Source organism: Pseudophryne corroboree, chromosome 5 (assembly GCF_028390025.1).
Source record: "Pseudophryne corroboree isolate aPseCor3 chromosome 5, aPseCor3.hap2, whole genome shotgun sequence".
Taxonomy (NCBI): Eukaryota; Metazoa; Chordata; class Amphibia; order Anura; family Myobatrachidae; genus Pseudophryne; species Pseudophryne corroboree.
Genome location: NC_086448.1, coordinates 446577035 through 446596530, shown reverse-complemented (window position 1 = coordinate 446596530; position 19496 = coordinate 446577035). Strand labels below are relative to the sequence as shown.

The 19496-nt window shown below is 47.9% G+C and overlaps 1 protein-coding gene across 1 annotated transcript in view; it reads right to left on the bottom strand.

Annotated features, from left to right (window-relative positions):
* LOC134929613 (dynein axonemal heavy chain 5-like) overlaps positions 1–19496 on the bottom strand; it is an 837675-nt gene that overhangs the window by 487942 nt on the left and 330237 nt on the right. The window contains exon 36 of the mRNA XM_063925200.1: positions 9504–9657. Coding sequence (XP_063781270.1) covers positions 9504–9657 — 154 coding nt within the window. The remainder of the gene's footprint in view (positions 1–9503; positions 9658–19496) is intronic.

The window sequence follows — 19496 nt, the reverse complement described above, 5'->3', positions numbered from 1 at the left end:
AGTATTTTTTTTCTTGTGTAATGTTTTTAGTCTGTGCATGCGCCCGAGTTGCACTGCGCATGCATCCTTATAGTAGGCCTACTACAGCATGTATCGTTAATCTGAGAAAATAAGAATTTACTTACCGATAATTCTATTTCTCGTAGTCCGTAGTGGATGCTGGGACTCCGTCAGGACCATGGGGAATAGCGGCTCCGCAGGAGACAGGGCACAAAAGTAAAAGCTTTAGGATCAGGTGGTGTGCACTGGCTCCTCCCCCCATGACCCTCCTCCAAGCCTCAGTTAGGATACTGTGCCCGGACGAGCGTACACAATAAGGAAGGATTTTGAATCCCGGGTAAGACTCATACCAGCCACACCAATCACACTGTACAACCTGTGATCTGAACCCAGTTAACAGCATGATAACAGTGGAGCCTCTGAAAAGATGGCTCACAACAATAATAACCCGATTTTTGTAACAATAACTATGTACAAGTATTGCAGACAATCCGCACTTGGGATGGGCGCCCAGCATCCACTACGGACTACGAGAAATAGAATTATCGGTACGTAAATTCTTATTTTCTCTGACGTCCTAGTGGATGCTGGGACTCCGTCAGGACCATGGGGATTATACCAAAGCTCCCAAACGGGCGGGAGAGTGCGGATGACTCTGCAGCACCGAATGAGAGAACTCCAGGTCCTCCTCAGCCAGGGTATCAAATTTGTAGAATTTTGCAAACGTGTTTGCTCCTGACCAAGTAGCAGCTCGGCAAAGTTGTAAAGCCGAGACCCCTCGGGCAGCCGCCCAAGATGAGCCCACCTTCCTTGTGAAATGGGCATTTACATATTTTGGCTGTGGCAGGCCTGCCACAGAATGTGCCAGCTGAATTGTACTACACATCCAACTAGCAATCGTCTGCTTAGAAGCAAGAGCACCCAGTTTGTTGGGTGCATACAGGATAACAGCAAGTCAGTTTTCCTGACTCCAGCCGTCCTGGAAACCTATATTTTCAGGGCCCTGACAACATCTAGCAACTTGGAGTCCTCCAAGTCCCTAATAGCCGCAGGTACCACAATAAACTGGTTCAGGTGAAACGCTGACACCACCTTAGGGAGAAACTGGGGACGAGTCCGCAGTTCTGCCCTGTCCGAATGGACAATCAGATATGGGCTTTTGTGAGACAAAGCCACCAATTCTGACACTCGCCTGGCCGAGGCCAGGGCCACCCGCATGGTCACTTTTCATGTGAGATATTTCAAATCCACAGATTTGAGCGGTTTAAAATGTGATTTGAGGAATCCCAGAACTACGTTGAGATCCCACAGTGCCACTGGAGGCACAAAAGGGGGTTGTATATGCAGTACTCCCTTGACAAACTTCTGGACTTCAGGAAATGAAGCCAATTCTTTTTGGAAGAAAATTGACAGGGCCGAAATTTGAACCTTAATGGACCCCAATTTGAGGCCCATAGACACTCCTGTTTGCAGGAAATGCAGGAATCGACCGAGTTGAAATTTCTTCGTGGGGCCTTCCAGGCCTCACACCACGCAACATATTTTCGCCACATGTGGTGATAATGTTGTGCGGTCACCTCCTTCCTGGCTTTAACCAGGGTAGGAATGACCTCTTCCGGAATGCCTTTTTCCCTTAGGATCCGGCGTTCCACCGCCATGCCGTCAAACGCAGCCGCGGTAAGTCTTGGAACAGACATGGTACTTGCTGAAGCAAGTCCCTTCTTAGCGGCAGAGGCCATGAGTCCTCTGTGAGCATTTCTTGAAGTTCCGGGTACCAAGTCCTTCTTGGCCAATCCGGAGCCACGAGTATAGTTCTTACTCCTCTACGTCTTATAATTCTCAGTATCTTGGGTATGATAAGCAGAGGAGGGAACACATACACCGACTGGTACACCCACTGTGTTACCAGAACGTCCACAGCTATTGCCTGAGGGTCTCTTGTGTTCAGGCGGGACGCCATCATGTCCACCTTTGGTCTTTCCCAACGGTTTACAATCATGTGGAAGACTTCCCGATGAAGTCCCCACTCTCCCGGGTGGAGGTCGTGCCTGCTGAGGAAATCTGCTTCCCAGTTGTCCACTCCCGGAATGAACACTGCTGACAGTGCTATCCCATGATTTTCCGCCCAGCGAAGAATCTTTGCAGTTTCTGCCATTTCCCTCTTGCTTCTTGTGCCGCCCTGTCTGTTTACGTGGGCGACTGCCGTGGTGTTGTCCCACTGGATCAATACCGGCTGACCTTGAAGCAGAGGTCTTGCTAAGCTTAGAGCATTGTTTTATGTGGAGAGAAGTCTCCAGACTTGATCACACTCCCTGGAAATTTTTTCCCTGTGTGACTGCTCCCCAGTCTCTCTGGCTGGCATCCGTGGTCACCAGGACCCAGTCCTGAATGCCGAATCTGCGGCCCTTTAGTAGATGAGCACTCTGCAGCCACCGCAGAAGAAACACCCTTGTCCTTGGAGACAGGGTTATCCGCTGATGCATCTGAAGATGCGATCCGGACCATTTTTCCAGCAGATCCCACTGAAAAGTCTTGCGTGAAATCTGCCGAATGGAATCGCTTCGTAAGAAGCCACCATTTTTCCCAGGACCCTTGTGCAATGATGCACTGACACTTTTCCTGGTTTTAGGAGGTTCCTGACTAGCTCGGATAACTCCCTTGCTTTCTTCTCCGGGAGAAACACCCTTTTCTGGACTGTGCCCAGAATCATCCCTAGGAACAGCAAATTGTCGTCGGAAACAGCTGCGGTTTTGGAATATTTAGAATCCACCCATGCTGTCGTAGAACTACTTGAGATAGTGCTACTCCGACCTCCAACTGTTCTCTGGACCTTGCCCTTATCAGGATATCGTCCATTTTCTTTGAAGAAGAATCATCATTTCGGCCATTACCTTGGTAAAGACCCGGGGTGCCGTGGACAATCCAACCGGCATCGTCTGAAACTGATAGTGACAGTTCTGTACTACGAACCTGAGGTACCCTTAGTGAGAAGGGCAAATTGGGACATGGAGGAAGCATCCCTGATGTCCCGGGACACCATATAGTCCCCTTCTTCCTGGTTCGCTATCACTGCTCTGAGTGACTCCATCTTGATTTGAACCTTTGTATGTAAGTGTTCAAATATTTTAGATTTAGAATAGGTCTCACCGAGCCGTCTGGCTTCAGTACCACAATATAGTGTGGAATAATACCCCTTTCCTTGTTGTAGGAGGAGTACTTTGATTATCACCTGCTGGGAATACAGCTTGGGAATTGTTTCCAATACTGCCTCCCTGTCGGAGGGAGACGTTGGTAAAGCAGACTTCAGGAACCTGCGAGGGGGAGACGTCTCGAATTTCCAATCTTTACCCCTGGGATACTACTTGTAGGATCCAGGGGTCCTGTACGGCCCCCGCGTCATGCTGAGGACTTGGCAGAAGCGGTGGAAGGCTTCTGTTCCTGGGAATGGGCTGCCTGCTGCAGTCTTCTTCCCTTTCCTCTATCCCTGGGCAGATATGACTGGCCTTTTGCCCGCCTGCCCTTATGGGGACGAAAGGACTGAGGCTGAAAAGACGGTGTCTTTTTCTGCTGAGATGTGACTTAGGGTAAAAAAGGTGGATTTTCCAGCTGTTGCCGTGGCCACCAGGTCCGATGGACCGACCCCAAATAACTCCTTTATACGGCAATACTTCCATGTGCCGTTTGGAATATGCATCACCTGACCACTGTCGTGTCCATAAACATCTTCTGGCAGATATGGACATCGCACTTACTCTTGATGCCAGAGTGCAAATATCTCTCTGTGCTCTATAGTCAATAAAATACTGTCCCTGTCAAGGGTATCAATATTTTCAGTCAGGGAATCCGACCAAGCCACCCCAGCGCTGCACATCCAGGCTGAGGCGATAGCTGGTCGCAGTATAACACCAGTATGTGTGTATATACTTTTTAGGATATTTTCCAGCCTCCTATCAGCTGGCTCCTTGAGGGCGGCCGTATCTGGAGACAGTAACGCCACTTGTTTTGATAAGCGTGTGAGCGCCTTATCCACCCTAAGGGGTGTTTCCCAACGCGCCCTAACTTCTGGCGGGAAAGGGTATACCGCCAATAATTTTCTATCGGGGGAAACCCACGCATCATCACACACTTCATTTAATTTATCTGATTCAGGAAAACTACATGTAGTTTTTTCACACCCACATAATACCCTTTTTTGTGGTACTTGTAGTATCAGAAATATGTAACACCTCCTTCATTGCCCTTAACATGTAACGTGTGGCCCTAAAGGAAAATACGTTTGTTTCTTCACCGTCGACACTGGAGTCAGTGTCCGTGTCTGTGTCTATGTCGACCGACTGAGGTAAATGGGCGTTTTAAAGCCCCTGACGGTGTTTGAGACGCCTGGACAGGTACTAATTTGTTTGCCGGCCGTCTCATGTCGTCAACCGACCTTGAAGCGTGTTGACATTATCACGTAATTCCTTAAATAAGCCATCCATTCCGGTGTCGACTCCCTAGAGAGTGACATCACCATTACAGGCAATTGCTCCGCCTCCTCACCAACATCGTCCTCATACATGTCGACACACACGTACCGGCACACAGCACACACACAGGGAATGCTCTGATAGAGGACAGGACCCCACTAGCCCTTTGGGGAGACAGAGGGAGAGTTTGCCAGCACACACCAAAACGCTATAATTATACAGGGACAACCTTTATATAAGTGTTTTCCCTTATAGCATCTTAATATATAATCATATCGCCAAATAAGTGCCCCCCCTCTCTGTTTTAACCCTGTTTCTGTAGTGCAGTGCAGGGGAGAGCCTGGGAGCCTTCCCACCAGCAGTTCTGTGAGGGAAAATGGCGCTGTGTGCTGAGGAGATAGGCCCCGCCTCCTATTCCGGCGGGCTCTTCTCCCGGTTTTTCTGAGACCTGGCAGGGGTGAAATACATCCATATAGCCTCAGGGACTATATGTGATGTATTCTTTAGCCAGAAAAGGTATTAACATTGCTGCCCAGGGCGCCCCCCCCAGCGCCCTGCACCCTCAGTGACCGTTGGTGTGAAGTGTGCTGAGAGCAATGGCGCACAGCTGCAGTGCTGTGCGCTACCTCATGAAGACTGAAAAGCCTTCAGCCGCCGGTTTCTGGACCTCTTCTTACTTCGGCATCTGCAAGGGGGTCGGCGGCGCGGCTCCGGTGACCCATCCAGGCTGAACCTGTGATCGTCCCTCTGGAGCTAGTGTCCAGTAGCCTAAGAAGCAAATCCATCCTGCACGCAGGTGAGTTCACTTCTTCTCCCCTAGGTCCCTCGTTGCAGTGAGCCTGTTGCCAGCAGGACTCACTGAAAATAAGAAACCTATCAAAACTTTTACTCTAAGCAGCTCTTTATGAGAGCCACCTAGATTGCACCCTGCTCGGACGGGCACAAAAACCTAACTGAGGCTTGGAGGAGGGTCATGGGGGGAGGAGCCAGTGCACACCACCTGATCCTAAAGCTTTTACTTTTGTGCCCTGTCTCCTGCGGAGCCGCTATTCCCCATGGTCCTGACGGAGTCCCAGCATCCACTAGGACGTCAGAGAAATTGCAGTTGTTTGCGAGTAGAAAGGCGCGGCCCTGACAGAAAGAAAAAACGGCCCGTGCAAATTTGCAAATGCATCGCAGATCGCTATACTGTACACTCGCAGATGCATATGCAAATTCCGGGACATCGAAGAGTCTTTGCCGTCTGAGCAAATGTGAGTAGGTCTGAGGCTGCCACTAATATGCGACTGAGATGGGCTGGAAGTGGTCTGCGCTGACATCAGAGACCCTTCCCAAAAACGCCTGGGCATACCTGCATTTTTTCTGACACATTCAGAAAACGTCAGGTTTCCGCCCAGAAGCACCGGCTTCCTGTCAGTCAAACAGCAGCTGCATTGTGTTTACGATCTGTATGCATTTTCTCTTGCCATTACCCCATGCATGTGCACAATGCGAATGCTACGCATGCGCAGACGTTCCATAATTGCTCCATTTGCGAATTCTCCAATAAGCGATCCATGCTGGATTAGGCCCAGTGATCGTACAGAGATACATTGAGATGGACGAACCAAGAAGTGTATCAGACCTGCGTGGTTACAGTAGTAAGCCTTACCAGATGCCGATGTAACATAGTATGGGCATTCCTGGGCAGTTACAGTGGTAAGCCTTACCAGATGCCGATGTAACATAGTATGGGCATTCCTGGGCAGTTACAGTGGTAAGCCTTACCAGATGCCGATGTAACATAGTATGGGCATTCCTGGGCAGTTACAGTGGTAAGCCTTACCAGATGCAGATGTAACATAGTATGGGCATTCCTGGGCAGTTACAGTGGTAAGCCTTACCAGATGCCGATGTAACATAGTATGGGCATTCCTGGGCAGTTACAGTGGTAAGCCTTACCAGATGCCGATGTAACATAGTATGGGCATTCCTGGGCAGTTACAGTGGTAAGCCTTACCAGATGCAGATGTAACATAGTATGGGCGTTCCTGGGCAGTTACAGTGGTAAGCCTTACCAGATGCAGATGTAACATAGTATGGGCATTCCTGGGCAGTTACAGTGGTAAGCCTTACCAGATGCCGATGTAACATAGTATGGGCATTCCTGGGCAGTTACAGTGGTAAGCCTTACCAGATGCCGATGTAACATAGTATGGGCATTCCTGGGCAGTTACAGTGGTAAGCCTTACCAGATGCAGATGTAACATAGTATGGGCATTCCTGGGCAGTTACAGTGGTAAGCCTTACCAGATGCCGATGTAACATAGTATGGGCATTCCTGGGCAGTTACAGTGGTAAGCCTTACCAGATGCAGATGTAACATAGTATGGGCGTTCCTGGGCAGTTACAGTGGTAAGCCTTACCAGATGCAGATGTAACATAGTATGGGCGTTCCTGGGCAGTTACAGTGGTAAGCCTTACCAGATGCAGATGTAACATAGTATGGGCATTCCTGGGCAGTTACAGTGGTAAGCCTTACCAGATGCAGATGTAACATAGTATGGGCATTCCTGGGCAGTTACAGTGGTAAGCCTTACCAGATGCCGATGTAACATAGTATGGGCATTCCTGGGCAGTTACAGTGGTAAGCCTTACCAGATGCCGATGTAACATAGTATGGGCATTCCTGGGCAGTTACAGTGGTAAGCCTTACCAGATGCAGATGTAACATAGTATGGGCATTCCTGGGCAGTTACAGTGGTAAGCCTTACCAGGTGCCGATGTAACATAGTATGGGCATTCCTGGGCAGTTACAGTGGTAAGCCTTACCAGATGCCGATGTAACATAGTATGGGCATTCCTGGGCAGTTACAGTGGTAAGCCTTACCAGATGCAGATGTAACATAGTATGGGCATTCCTGGGCAGTTACAGTGGTAAGCCTTACCAGATGCCGATGTAACATAGTATGGGCATTCCTGGGCAGTTACAGTGGTAAGCCTTACCAGATGCAGATGTAACATAGTATGGGCGTTCCTGGGCAGTTACAGTGGTAAGCCTTACCAGATGCAGATGTAACATAGTATGGGCGTTCCTGGGCAGTTACAGTGGTAAGCCTTACCAGATGCAGATGTAACATAGTATGGGCATTCCTGGGCAGTTACAGTGGTAAGCCTTACCAGATGCCGATGTAACATAGTATGGGCATTCCTGGGCAGTTACAGTGGTAAGCCTTACCAGATGCCGATGTAACATAGTATGGGCATTCCTGGGCAGTTACAGTGGTAAGCCTTACCAGATGCAGATGTAACATAGTATGGGCATTCCTGGGCAGTTACAGTGGTAAGCCTTACCAGATGCCGATGTAACATAGTATGGGCATTCCTGGGCAGTTACAGTGGTAAGCCTTACCAGATGCAGATGTAACATAGTATGGGCATTCCTGGGCAGTTACAGTGGTAAGCCTTACCAGATGCCGATGTAACATAGTATGGGCGTTCCTGGGCAGTTACAGTGGTAAGCCTTACCAGATGCCGATGTAACATAGTATGGGCATTCCTGGGCAGTTACAGTGGTAAGCCTTACCAGATGCAGATGTAACATAGTATGGGCGTTCCTGGGCAGTTACAGTGGTAAGCCTTACCAGATGCAGATGTAACATAGTATGGGCATTCCTGGGCAGTTACAGTGGTAAGCCTTACCAGATGCAGATGTAACATAGTATGGGCATTCCTGGGCAGTTACAGTGGTAAGCCTTACCAGATGCAGATGTAACATAGTATGGGCATTCCTGGGCAGTTACAGTGGTAAGCCTTACCAGATGCCGATGTAACATAGTATGGGCATTCCTGGGCAGTTACAGTGGTAAGCCTTACCAGATGCAGATGTAACATAGTATGGGCGTTCCTGGGCAGTTACAGTGGTAAGCCTTACCAGATGCCGATGTAACATAGTATGGGCATTCCTGGGCAGTTACAGTGGTAAGCCTTACCAGATGCAGATGTAACATAGTATGGGCATTCCTGGGCAGTTACAGTGGTAAGCCTTACCAGATGCAGATGTAACATAGTATGGGCATTCCTGGGCAGTTACAGTGGTAAGCCTTACCAGATGCAGATGTAACATAGTATGGGCATTCCTGGGCAGTTACAGTGGTAAGCCTTACCAGATGCAGATGTAACATAGTATGGGCATTCCTGGGCAGTTACAGTGGTAAGCCTTACCAGATGCAGATGTAACATAGTATGGGCATTCCTGGGCAGTTACAGTGGTAAGCCTTACCAGATGCAGATGTAACATAGTATGGGCGTTCCTGGGCAGTTACAGTGGTAAGCCTTACCAGATGCAGATGTAACATAGTATGGGCGTTCCTGGGCAGTTACAGTGGTAAGCCTTACCAGATGCAGATGTAACATAGTATGGGCGTTCCTGGGCAGTTACAGTGGTAAGCCTTACCAGATGCAGATATGGTATCGATGTGTTATAGGAGTGACACGGGTATGTTGCTGCAAGTGGTTGCATACAGAGATGCTGAATTACTCACACTGGTTGCCAAACTCAGATGGATGATCTGCACCTAACACAGAGCTGGTGCAAGTTTCAATGGTGCAACCGATAGTGGCATATAAACAGGCATAAAGCAGGATTACAGTGTCTGTAGACACTGAAAGTGGGCATATCAGTCTTGTATATTGGGACTCACGGATGTACACAGGGAAGGGCATTGTAGCGATAACTGCATAATGTCATAGACCCAACTGCAGCAAAAGACTAAAGAAGGCCGTAACTTTGTCCAACTTAGAATCAGGACCTCTGAGGAGTGATCGCACCCTCTTGACAGAGTCCACCCCCTGCACAGACCCTGTCTCATGAGGTCTGCTTCCATAAAATATATATATATATATATATATATATATATATATATATAGAGAGAGAGAGAGAGAGAGAGAGAGAGAGAGAGAGAGAGAGAGAGAGAGAGAGAGAGGGGGGGGCAATCGTTCTATTTCATCAGTATCTTTTGATACAGTAGTAACGGTAATAATAAAAATGATACACACCTGAGGAAGTTGCTTTGCTATGTCCCCACCAACAAAAACCGCTTCCAGGTAAATCCAGAGGTTTTGTACTGTGAGCCAATTCTCAATTATCTCTGTTGTGTTGGACAGTTTCTGCACCCACTGCTGTATGGTTGGCTTAAATGGTGCATTATATCTGTTTCAAACAAAACATTGGGAATTAATTACATTTTCTGAAATTTTGCACATAATAAGTACTATCAAAAAAGTCTAATTTAGAGTTGGCCATGTTTCTGTTATTGTGGAGTGAATAATATAAACTCATTTCAGTACCACGTAGATGTAATATAATGCATCCATATCTAGATTTGTGCCTATATACTTGCTTCCACTTACATTTAGAGAAGCGGAACGAACGGGGGGTGTATAATTGTAAATTGTGGAATACATCTTATGGGGGGGATACATACGAGATCCTGGCAGACATAATGCCGGCTGCCAGTATACCGACAGCGGCATCTCGTCTGCCGGAAACCCGTCAGCGAGCTACAGGATTTATTCCCAGTCCGTTGGATGGCTTGGATCCACCAACCGAGTGGGAGTAAGGGGCCGGTGTCGGGTTTCCAGCTGTCGGTTTATCAGTGGCTGTTGGGATTCCGGCGTCTGAATACTGATCGCCGGGATCCCAACAGCCGGTAAGCTGACTACTTCCACTTATACCTCCCCTTATGGGTACTGGAGGGCTGGTATTTATTATTAGCCTTTGGTTATATAGAGTCACAAGGAGTCCTTACAAAGTGCAGAAACAGAAGTAGTGGATGAATACATACAAAGGAAAAAGTTCTAAGATGCTCAGTGACCATCAGTAACACTGTCTAGTCACCTCTGCTTGGCTGTCAGAGCACTGTCCTCTCTAGCTGATACTACTAAAATAATGGTTGTTGTGTCTATACTAAATCAAGTGACAGCCGTCCATTTAAGTTACTTGTCACTGTGTATGGTAGTGCTTGTAATTACAATTTACATGAAAAAATAGAAGTTTAATTGCCTACAGGTAAATCCTTTTCTCGTAGTCCGTAGAAGATACTGGGGTTCCATTTAGTACTATGGGGTATAGACGGGTCCATTAGGAGCCATGTGCACTTTAAGAATTTGATAGTGTGGGCTGGCTCCTCCCTCTATGCCCTTCCTACCAGACTCAGTCTAGGAAACTGTGCCCGAGGAGACGGACATACTTTGTGAGAAGGACATAAAAGGAGAGTGGTGAGATTCCTAACCAGCACACATACACAAGAGGAAAGCTAAGCTAACCAAACGTGAAACAGGAACAGCAACAGCTGAACCAAACAACAATACTTAACCAAGTAACAGTGCAGGAAGAACGAAGCACCGGGCGGGCGCCCAGTATCCTCTACGGACTACGAGAAAAGGATTTACCGGTAGGTAATTAAAAACCTATATTCTCTTACGTCCTAGGGGATACTGGGGATCCATTTAGTACCATGGGGAAGTACCAAAGATCCCAAACTGGATGGGAGAGTGCTGAGGTTCCTGCAGAACTGATTGACCAAACTGAAGGTCCTCAGAGGCCAAAGTATCGAACTTGTAGAACTTTGCAATACGTGTTCGGAACTGACCAAGTAGCAGCTCGGCAGAGCTGTAAGGCTGAGACACGGCGAGCAGCCGCCCAAGAAGAACCCACCGACCTAGTCGAGTGGGCCTGTACAGATTAATAACCATCAATCCTGCCATGGAATAAGCATGCTGGATAGTTAGCCTGATCCAGCGCGCAATTGACTGCTTTGAAGCAGGACATCCAATCTCATTGGGATTGTAAAGAACAAACAGCGAGTCCGATTTCCTATGATGAGCTGTTCTCTTCACATACATCTTCAAAGCCCTCACAACTTTCAAAGACTTTGAAGTAACAGAGGTGTTGGTAACAACCGGTACCACAATAGGTTGGTTGATGTGAAACGTAGACACCACCTTAGGAAGAAATTGCTGAGGAGTACTGAGTTCAGCTCTGTCCTCATGGAAAAATAAATAGGGGCAATTATAAGACAACACCCCCAGTTCCGACACACGTCTTGCTGAAGCCAAGGCCAACAGTGTGACAGTCTTCCAAGTAAGATATTTTACATTTACCTCCTGTAACGGTTCAAACCAATCCGATTGGAGGAACTGCAGCACCAAACTGACATCCCAAGGTGCCGTGGGAGGCACAAAGGGAGGTTAGATGAGCAGAACACCTTTCAAGAATGTCTGGACCTCAGGAAGAGAAGCCAATTGTTTCTGAGAGAAAATGGACAAGGCCGAAATCTGGAATTTTATGGAGCCCAAACGTAGGCCCACAACCACACCCGACTGCCGAAAAAGCAGGAAACGTCCCAGATGAAATTAAACCGCAGAATATTTTCTGCTCTCACACCAAGAGACGTATTTCTTCCTAATACGGTGGTAATGTTTAGACGTTACCCCCTTCCTGGCTTGGATCATAGTCGGGATGACTTTGTCAGGGATGCCTCTCCTGGCTAGAATCAGCCGTTCAACTTCCATGCACCCAAACGTAGCCGTGGTAAGTCTTGATAGACGAACGGGCCATGTTGCAGAAGATCCCCGCAAAGAGGTAGAGGCCACAGATCTTCGAAGAGCATCTCCAGAAGGTCCACGTACCAGGCCCTTCTTGGCCAGTCTGGAGCAATGAGAATTGCTTGAACCTTTTCCCTTTTTATTCTTTTCAGAAGTCTTGGGATCAGAGGAAGTGGAGGAAACACTTACACCATCTGATAGACCCATGGAGTCATCAGAGCGTCCACTGCCACTGCCTGTGGGTCTCTCAACCTGGAACAATACCACCTGAGCTTCTTGTTGAGACGAGAGGCCATCATGTCGATCTGTGGACATCCCCACCGACGTGTCAAGCACCTGAACACCTCCGGGTGAAGGCCCCAGGTCGTGTCTGCTGAGGAAGTCTGCTTCCCAGTTGTCTACTCCCGGAATGAAGACCGCCGACAACGCCGCAGCGTGTTTTTCCGCCCAGAGGAGAATTCTTGACACCTCTGACATTGCTGCTCTGCTTTTCGTTCCGATCCTCTGACTTTGCCCTTAAACTTGGCAGTCCAAAAGGACTGTAGAGTAGGTCCTGAGTAGGTCTTCCTGGTTGGGGAAGCTGCAGAAGGAAGATATGTGGACTTACCCGCGGTAGCTGTGGAGATCCATTTGTCTTGTTCGTCTACAAATAAGGCCTCTCCTGTGAAGGGTAGGCCTTCCATGCCTTTCCTGGAGTCCGCGTCCGCAGTCCACCGGCGTAACCATAAGCCCCTGCGTGCTGACACTGCCATAGCAGTGCATTAAACAAACCTACTTCTTTTATGGCTTTCACCATAAAGTTCGCAGAGTCCTGTATATGTTGCAGGAGTAAAACAATCTCCCCCCTAGATATGGAATCTAACCCCTCAATTAGGTTACCTGACCATTTAGCAATGGCTTTAGTAATCCACGCTATTGCGGGTCTCTGGGCCACCCCAGCAGCCGTGTACAAGGATTTGAGTATAGTCTCAATTTTACGATCAGCCGTGTCTTTCAGGCAGGCTCAAGGGACAGGTAATACAATTTTTCGTGTCAACCTGCACACTGATGCATCCACTACCGGTGTACTTTCCCATTTTTCCCTATCCTCAGGAGGAAAAGGAAAGGATGAGAGTAACCTCTTAGGGATCTAAAACTTCTTATCAGGATTGACCCATGGTTCTTGAAATAGGGTATTTCAATCCTTTGACACAGGAAAAGTAACTGAGAACTTCTTTTTTACACTAAAATAAGATTCCTCACACTCCTCTGACACCTTAACAGGAATGTGCAGAACATCTCTGACAGCCTGTAAGAGAGCCTCTATTCCCTGTGACAGAGCTGCATTCCCCCCTTCCCCCCTGAGTCCCCCTCCTCCTCCTCCTCCATGTCTAACCCCTCAGCGTCAGAGTCAGACTGCAGGATATGGGCCAGAGATCGTTTTTGCGGACAAATGGCAGCGGACTGAGATGCTTGTTTGGAGACTGAGTCTCTAATTCATAATCTCATCCACAGACTGTCTTAAGTATTGCGTCTCTTTCTCATGGTGGGACAATTTATTAGAGATATTGGAAATCATTCCTTTAATGGAATCCAGCCACGCTGTATCAGCCCCGCTAGCCTGAGAAGGTGCACTACACTGAGTACATAGTAGTGAGCTCCCTGGGAAAGAGGAACACTCTGCTGTACCTGAAACACACTCTTTGCCTGACATATTGTAAATGTGACAGCACACACACACACACACAGGAAAAATGTAAAACACAATTAACCCACAAAGAGCCCTTTCAGGGTGACACAGAGTTAGTGGAGCCAGCACACAGCGCCTTATTGAGGGGTTAGATTCCTTATCTAGGGAGGAGCTGGTGTCCTGTCAGCGGGGAACGGGACCATTAACCCTTCAAGAGGTTGCCCCCCCCCCATGTCCCACGAAGCAGCCAGGCTGGTGCCATCCAGTCCTGCCTGAAAATAACAAACAGAAAAATAAATGCAGAAAACTTCAGGAGCTTCCATAAGCGTGACCAGCTCCTGCGGGCACATTTTCTAAACTGAGTCTGGTCGGAGGGGCATAGAGGGAGGAGCCAGCCCACACTATCAAATTCGTAAAAAGTTCCCATGGCTCTTAGTGGACCCGTCTATACCCCATGGTACTAAATGGATCCCCAGTATCCTCTAGGATGTAAGAGAAATTTGACTTTTTCATTTATAAAAATGGCCAGACATTTTTCTCTCCTGATACTTCATTACATTTTGCAATATTGTGTACAAATAGGGTAGTGCAACTTATGATTTTACTGCTGTCAAGCTACATCTCTATGCAGGGGCACCGGGAAGGAATGGGGTGGGTGGGGTACTCTTTGCTGGGGCTTGATGAAGGGGCCCAGGTGAGCTGCACATCAGGCAGGAAGAAACAGGAGAATGCTGCTAGTTAGAAGCAGCCTCTCACCCCAGCACAGCAAAAAAAACACGCAAAGTCCCCTTTTTACACGTCACAGCAAGAGAGACCCCCTTTTTTACGCATTACGGCAGGCAGTCCCCCTTTTTTATGCATTATGGCAGGCAGTCCCCCTTTTTTACGCATTACGGCAGGCAGTCCCCCTTTTTTACACATTACGGCAGGCAGTCCCCTTTTTACACATTACGACAGGCAGTCCCCCTTTTTTACGCTTTACGACAGGCAGTCCCCCTTTTTTACGCATTACGGCAGGCTGTCCCCCTTTTTTACACATTACGGCAAGCAGTCCCCTTTTTACACATTACGACAGGCAGTCCCCCTTTTTTACGCTTTATGACAGGCAGTCCCCCTTTATTACGCTTTACGACAGGCAGTCCCCCTTTTTTACGCTTTACGGCAGGCAGTCCCCCTTTTTTACGAATTACAGCAGGCAGTCCCCCTTTTTTACGCATTACGTCAGGCAGTCCCCCTTTTTTACACATTACGTCAGGCAGTCCCCCTTTTTTACGCATTACTGCAGGCAGTCCCCCTTTTTTACATATTACTGCAGGCAGTCCCACTTTTTAGACATTATGGGTGGGGATGGAAAGGAAAGAGGGAGAGAGAGAGAGTTAGTTATACTCACCACCTGTGCTGGCGCCTCTCCTCTCCACACCTCTTCCGTCTTCAGTCTTCCTGCGCTGCGCTCTTGGCAGCGCAGGGCATTGTGAATGGGCTGGGGGCGGGCTGGAAGAGACGTCATCTCTCCCAGCACACGGGTTACGGGGGGAGCGGAGGGGGAGCTGTAGTGCTGCCCGGCTACCTGTGTGAGCGGTAGTCGGGCAATGCAGCTGAGCTGGGGGCCGGTCGGTGACAGGCAGGGAGACGCGGCCAGGACACCTAGTGCGGCGGCGGCGATAGCGGCGGCGGAGCGGCCCAGCAGGTGTTGTTAGTGGTCCTGCGCCTCCAGCGCATCTGCGCTGTGTGCAAGGCACCACTAGCACACACCTAGTTACGGCACTGATTTTTACATCTACAAAGAAATGTGGCCATTTATGGGTGATCACAAACACACACAACCCTACAAAAACACCTTCAGTTCAACCGATCAAACAACAGGACTATTTTACTAGATGGCCTAACATGGCTGAAAACAAAAACAGTACTGCTGTATTTGCAGAGTTAAATCACACAGTAACATATGGTCAGATTCTGTCACAACATGTGAACTGTAACATACCAATTTGTTCTGAGCCTGCATGTAATAATACTATATGATTTTTTTTATTTCAGATCAGTCACTCTCTTTTAAGACAGAAAATTGAGGCGACATATCAAACTTAAATGGCTTAACCAAAATATAGAGGCGGCACCAAATAAATGGCATGTAAATTACTTGAAAACATTTTTTAGAAAAAGAAACAACATTATAGAGATATAATAGAGTTGAGCAAATAAATGTCAGGATGCCTACTTTCTTACATTTCAAGTTTCTCAGAAGCAAAGATAACATATGTATACAGAAATCAGATGTGTCACAGCACCCCCAGCATTACAGTCAGAGTGTCAGTTCTCTCCGCTGGTATAAACTGGGCCATTGTTCAGTTGCTGTAAGAAATTTAGCATGTTGGGAGCTTTAGAAATGTTCCTTTTTTAGTTTGTCAGCTTTGAAGCTATTTAATTAAACAGAATTGGATTCAGATTTAATATGTAACCTTTATGATGCTACAAAAGTCTGCAATGTATGATCTTATTTATCTCAGAAATGAAAGTGTTTAAAAAATTAGTTTGGAAATATTGAACCTGGAAGAGTATGGGAAGTACACAAAAAGAAATTGTGTAGACAATATTAATTGCTGTCCCATTAAAGGGAGATTAAGGCAAAAAAGAAGGAGATTTATGGTAGACTTGGCATGGTTAAATCTCTTTCTGCGAGGTACACTGGATTCCACAGGGAATACATCAGGGTGTAGAGTTGGATCTTGATCCGAGGCACCAACACGCTAAAGCTTTGACTGTTCCCAGGATGCACTGCACCGCCTCCTCTATAACCCCTCCTCCAGGCACTGGAGCTCAGTTTTATTAATCAGTCCAATGCAGAAGCAGGTAAAAGAGACAGCAGATGTTAGTCACATAGAACCTCATTCTCACGACAGGAGAAGGGACCAGCAGCTAATGCCATACAAAACCAAAGAAGCTAAGTGCGTCAGGGTGGGCGCCCTGTGGAATCCAGTGTACCTCGCAGAAAGAGATTTAACCATGGTAAATCTACCATAAATCTCCTTTTCTGCAGCGAGGTGCACTGGGATTCCACAGGGAATACATCGGGAATGTCCTAAAGCAGTTCCTCATGGGAGGGGACGCACCGTAGCGGGAACAAGAACCCGGCGTCCAAAGGAAGCATCCTGGGAGGCGGAAGTATCAAAGGCATAGAACCTAATGAACGTGGTCACCGAGGACCACGTACCCGCCTTGCACAATTGTTCAGCGGACGCGCCACGGCGGGCCGCCCGAGAGAGTCCAACAGACCGAGTAGAATGGGCTTTCATAGCAGCAGGAGCTGGGAGTCCAGCCTGCGCATGGCTTGTGCAATCACCATTCTAATCCATCTGGCCAATGTTTGCTTATTCGCAGGCCAGCCACGTTTGTGAAAACCAAAAAGTACAAAAAGGGTATCTGACCTACTGATAGAGGCAGTCCTCTCCACGTAAATACGGAGAGCCCATACCACATCCAAAGACCGTTCTTTGGAGGACAAACCAGAAGAGATAAAAGCCGGAACCACAATCTCTTGGTTATGATGGGAAGATGACACCACCTTACGAAGATAACCGGGGCGAGTTCTAAGAACTGCCCGGTCACGGTGAAAAATAAAAAAGTCCGACACCCTCCTAGCAAAGGCAATAACCAGCAGATACACAACCTTACGTGTAAGACATTTAAGGTCCACAGACTCAAGAGGTTCAAATGGGGACTCTTGTAGGGCATTCAAAACAACATACAGATCCCATGGAGCCACAGCAGGGACATAGAGAGGCTGAATCTAAAACACCCTGAGTGAAAGTATGAACGTCAGGAATAGATGCAATTTTTCTCTGAAACCACTCCGACAAGGCAGATATACGAACCTTGAGGGAGGCCAGACAAAGGCCTAAGTCCAGGCCTTGTTGCAAAAAATAAGATTTTACTCACCGGTAAATCTATTTCTCGTAGTCCGTAGTGGATGCTGGGAACTCCGTAAGGACCATGGGGAATAGACGGGCTCCGCAGGAGACTGGGCACTCTATAAGAAAGATTTGGTACAATCTGGTGTGCACTGGCTCCTCCCTCTATGCCCCTCCTCCAGACCTCAGTTAGGATACTGTGCCCGGAAGAGCTGACACAATAAGGAAGGATTTTGAATCCCGGGTAAGACTCATACCAGCCACACCAATCACACCGTATAACTCGTGATACTATACCCAGTTAACAGTATGAAATATAACTGAGCCTCTCAACAGATGGCTCAACAATAACCCTTTAGTTAGGCAATAACTATAAACAAGTATTGCAGACAATCCGCACTTGGGATGGGCGCCCAGCATCCACTACGGACTGCGAGAAATAGATTTACCGGTGAGTAAAATCTTATTTTCTCTGACGTCCTAGTGGATGCTGGGAACTCCGTAAGGACCATGGGGATTATACCAAAGCTCCCAAACGGGCGGGAGAGTGCGGATGACTCTGCAGCACCGAATGAGAGAACTCAAGGTCCTCCTCAGCCAGGGTATCAAATTTGTAGAATTTAGCAAACGTGTTTTCCCCTGACCAAGTTGTAGCTCGGCAAAGTTGTAAAGCCGAGACCCCTCGGGCAGCTGCCCAAGATGTGCCCACCTTCCTCGTGGAATGGGCTTTTACTGATTTAGGATGCGGCAATCCAGCCGCAGAATGCTCCAGCTGAATTGTGCTACAAATTCAGCGAGCAATAGTCTGCTTAGAAGCAGGAGCACCTATTTTGTTGGGTGCCTACAGGATAAGAAGCGAGTCAGTTTTCCTGACTCCAGCCGTCCTGGAAATATAATTTTAAGGCCCTGACTATGTCCAGTAACTTGGAATCTTCCAAGTCCCTAGTAGCCGCAGGCACTACAATAGGTTGGTTCAAGTGAAAAGCTGATACCACCTTAGGGAGAAACTGGGGACGAGTCCTCAATTCTGCCCTATCCATATGGAAAATCAGATAAGGGCTTTTACATGACAAAGCCGCCAATTCTGACACACGCCTGGCCGAAGCCAAGGCCAATAACATGACCACTTTCCACGTGAGATATTTCAGATCCACAGTTTTAAGTGGCTCAAACCAATGTGATTTCAGGAAACTCAACACCACGTTGAGATCCCACGGTGCCACAGGAGGCACAAAGGGGGGCTGAATATGTAGCACTCCCTTTACAAAAGTCTGAACTTCAGGCAGTGAAGCCAGTTCTTTCTGGAAGAAAATCGACAGAGCCGAAATCTGGACTTTAATGGAACCCAATTTTAGGCCCATAGTCACTCCCGACTGTAGGAAGTGCAGAAAACGACCCAGCTGAAATTCCTCTGTTGGGGCCTTCCTGGCCTCACACCACGCAACCAATTTTCGCCAAATACGGTGATAATGGTTTGCGGTTACTACTTTCCTGGCTTTTATCAGCGTAGGAATGACTTCCTCCGGAATGCCCTTATGGTTTAGGATCCGGAATTCAACCGCCATGCCGTCCAACGCAGCCGCGGTAAGTCTTGGAACAGACAGGGCCCCCGCTGTAGTAGATCCTGTCTGAGCGGTAGAGGCCATGGGTCCTCTGATATTATTTCTGTAAGTTCTGGGTACCAAGCTCTTCTTGGCCCATCCGGAACCACGAGTATCGTTTTTCCTCCTCGTTTTCTTATTAGTCTCAGTACCTTTGGTATGAGAGGCAGAGGAGGGAACACATAAACCGACTGGTACACCCACGGTGTCACTAGAGCGTCCGCAGCTATCGCCTGAGGGTCCCTTGACCTGGCGCAATATCTCT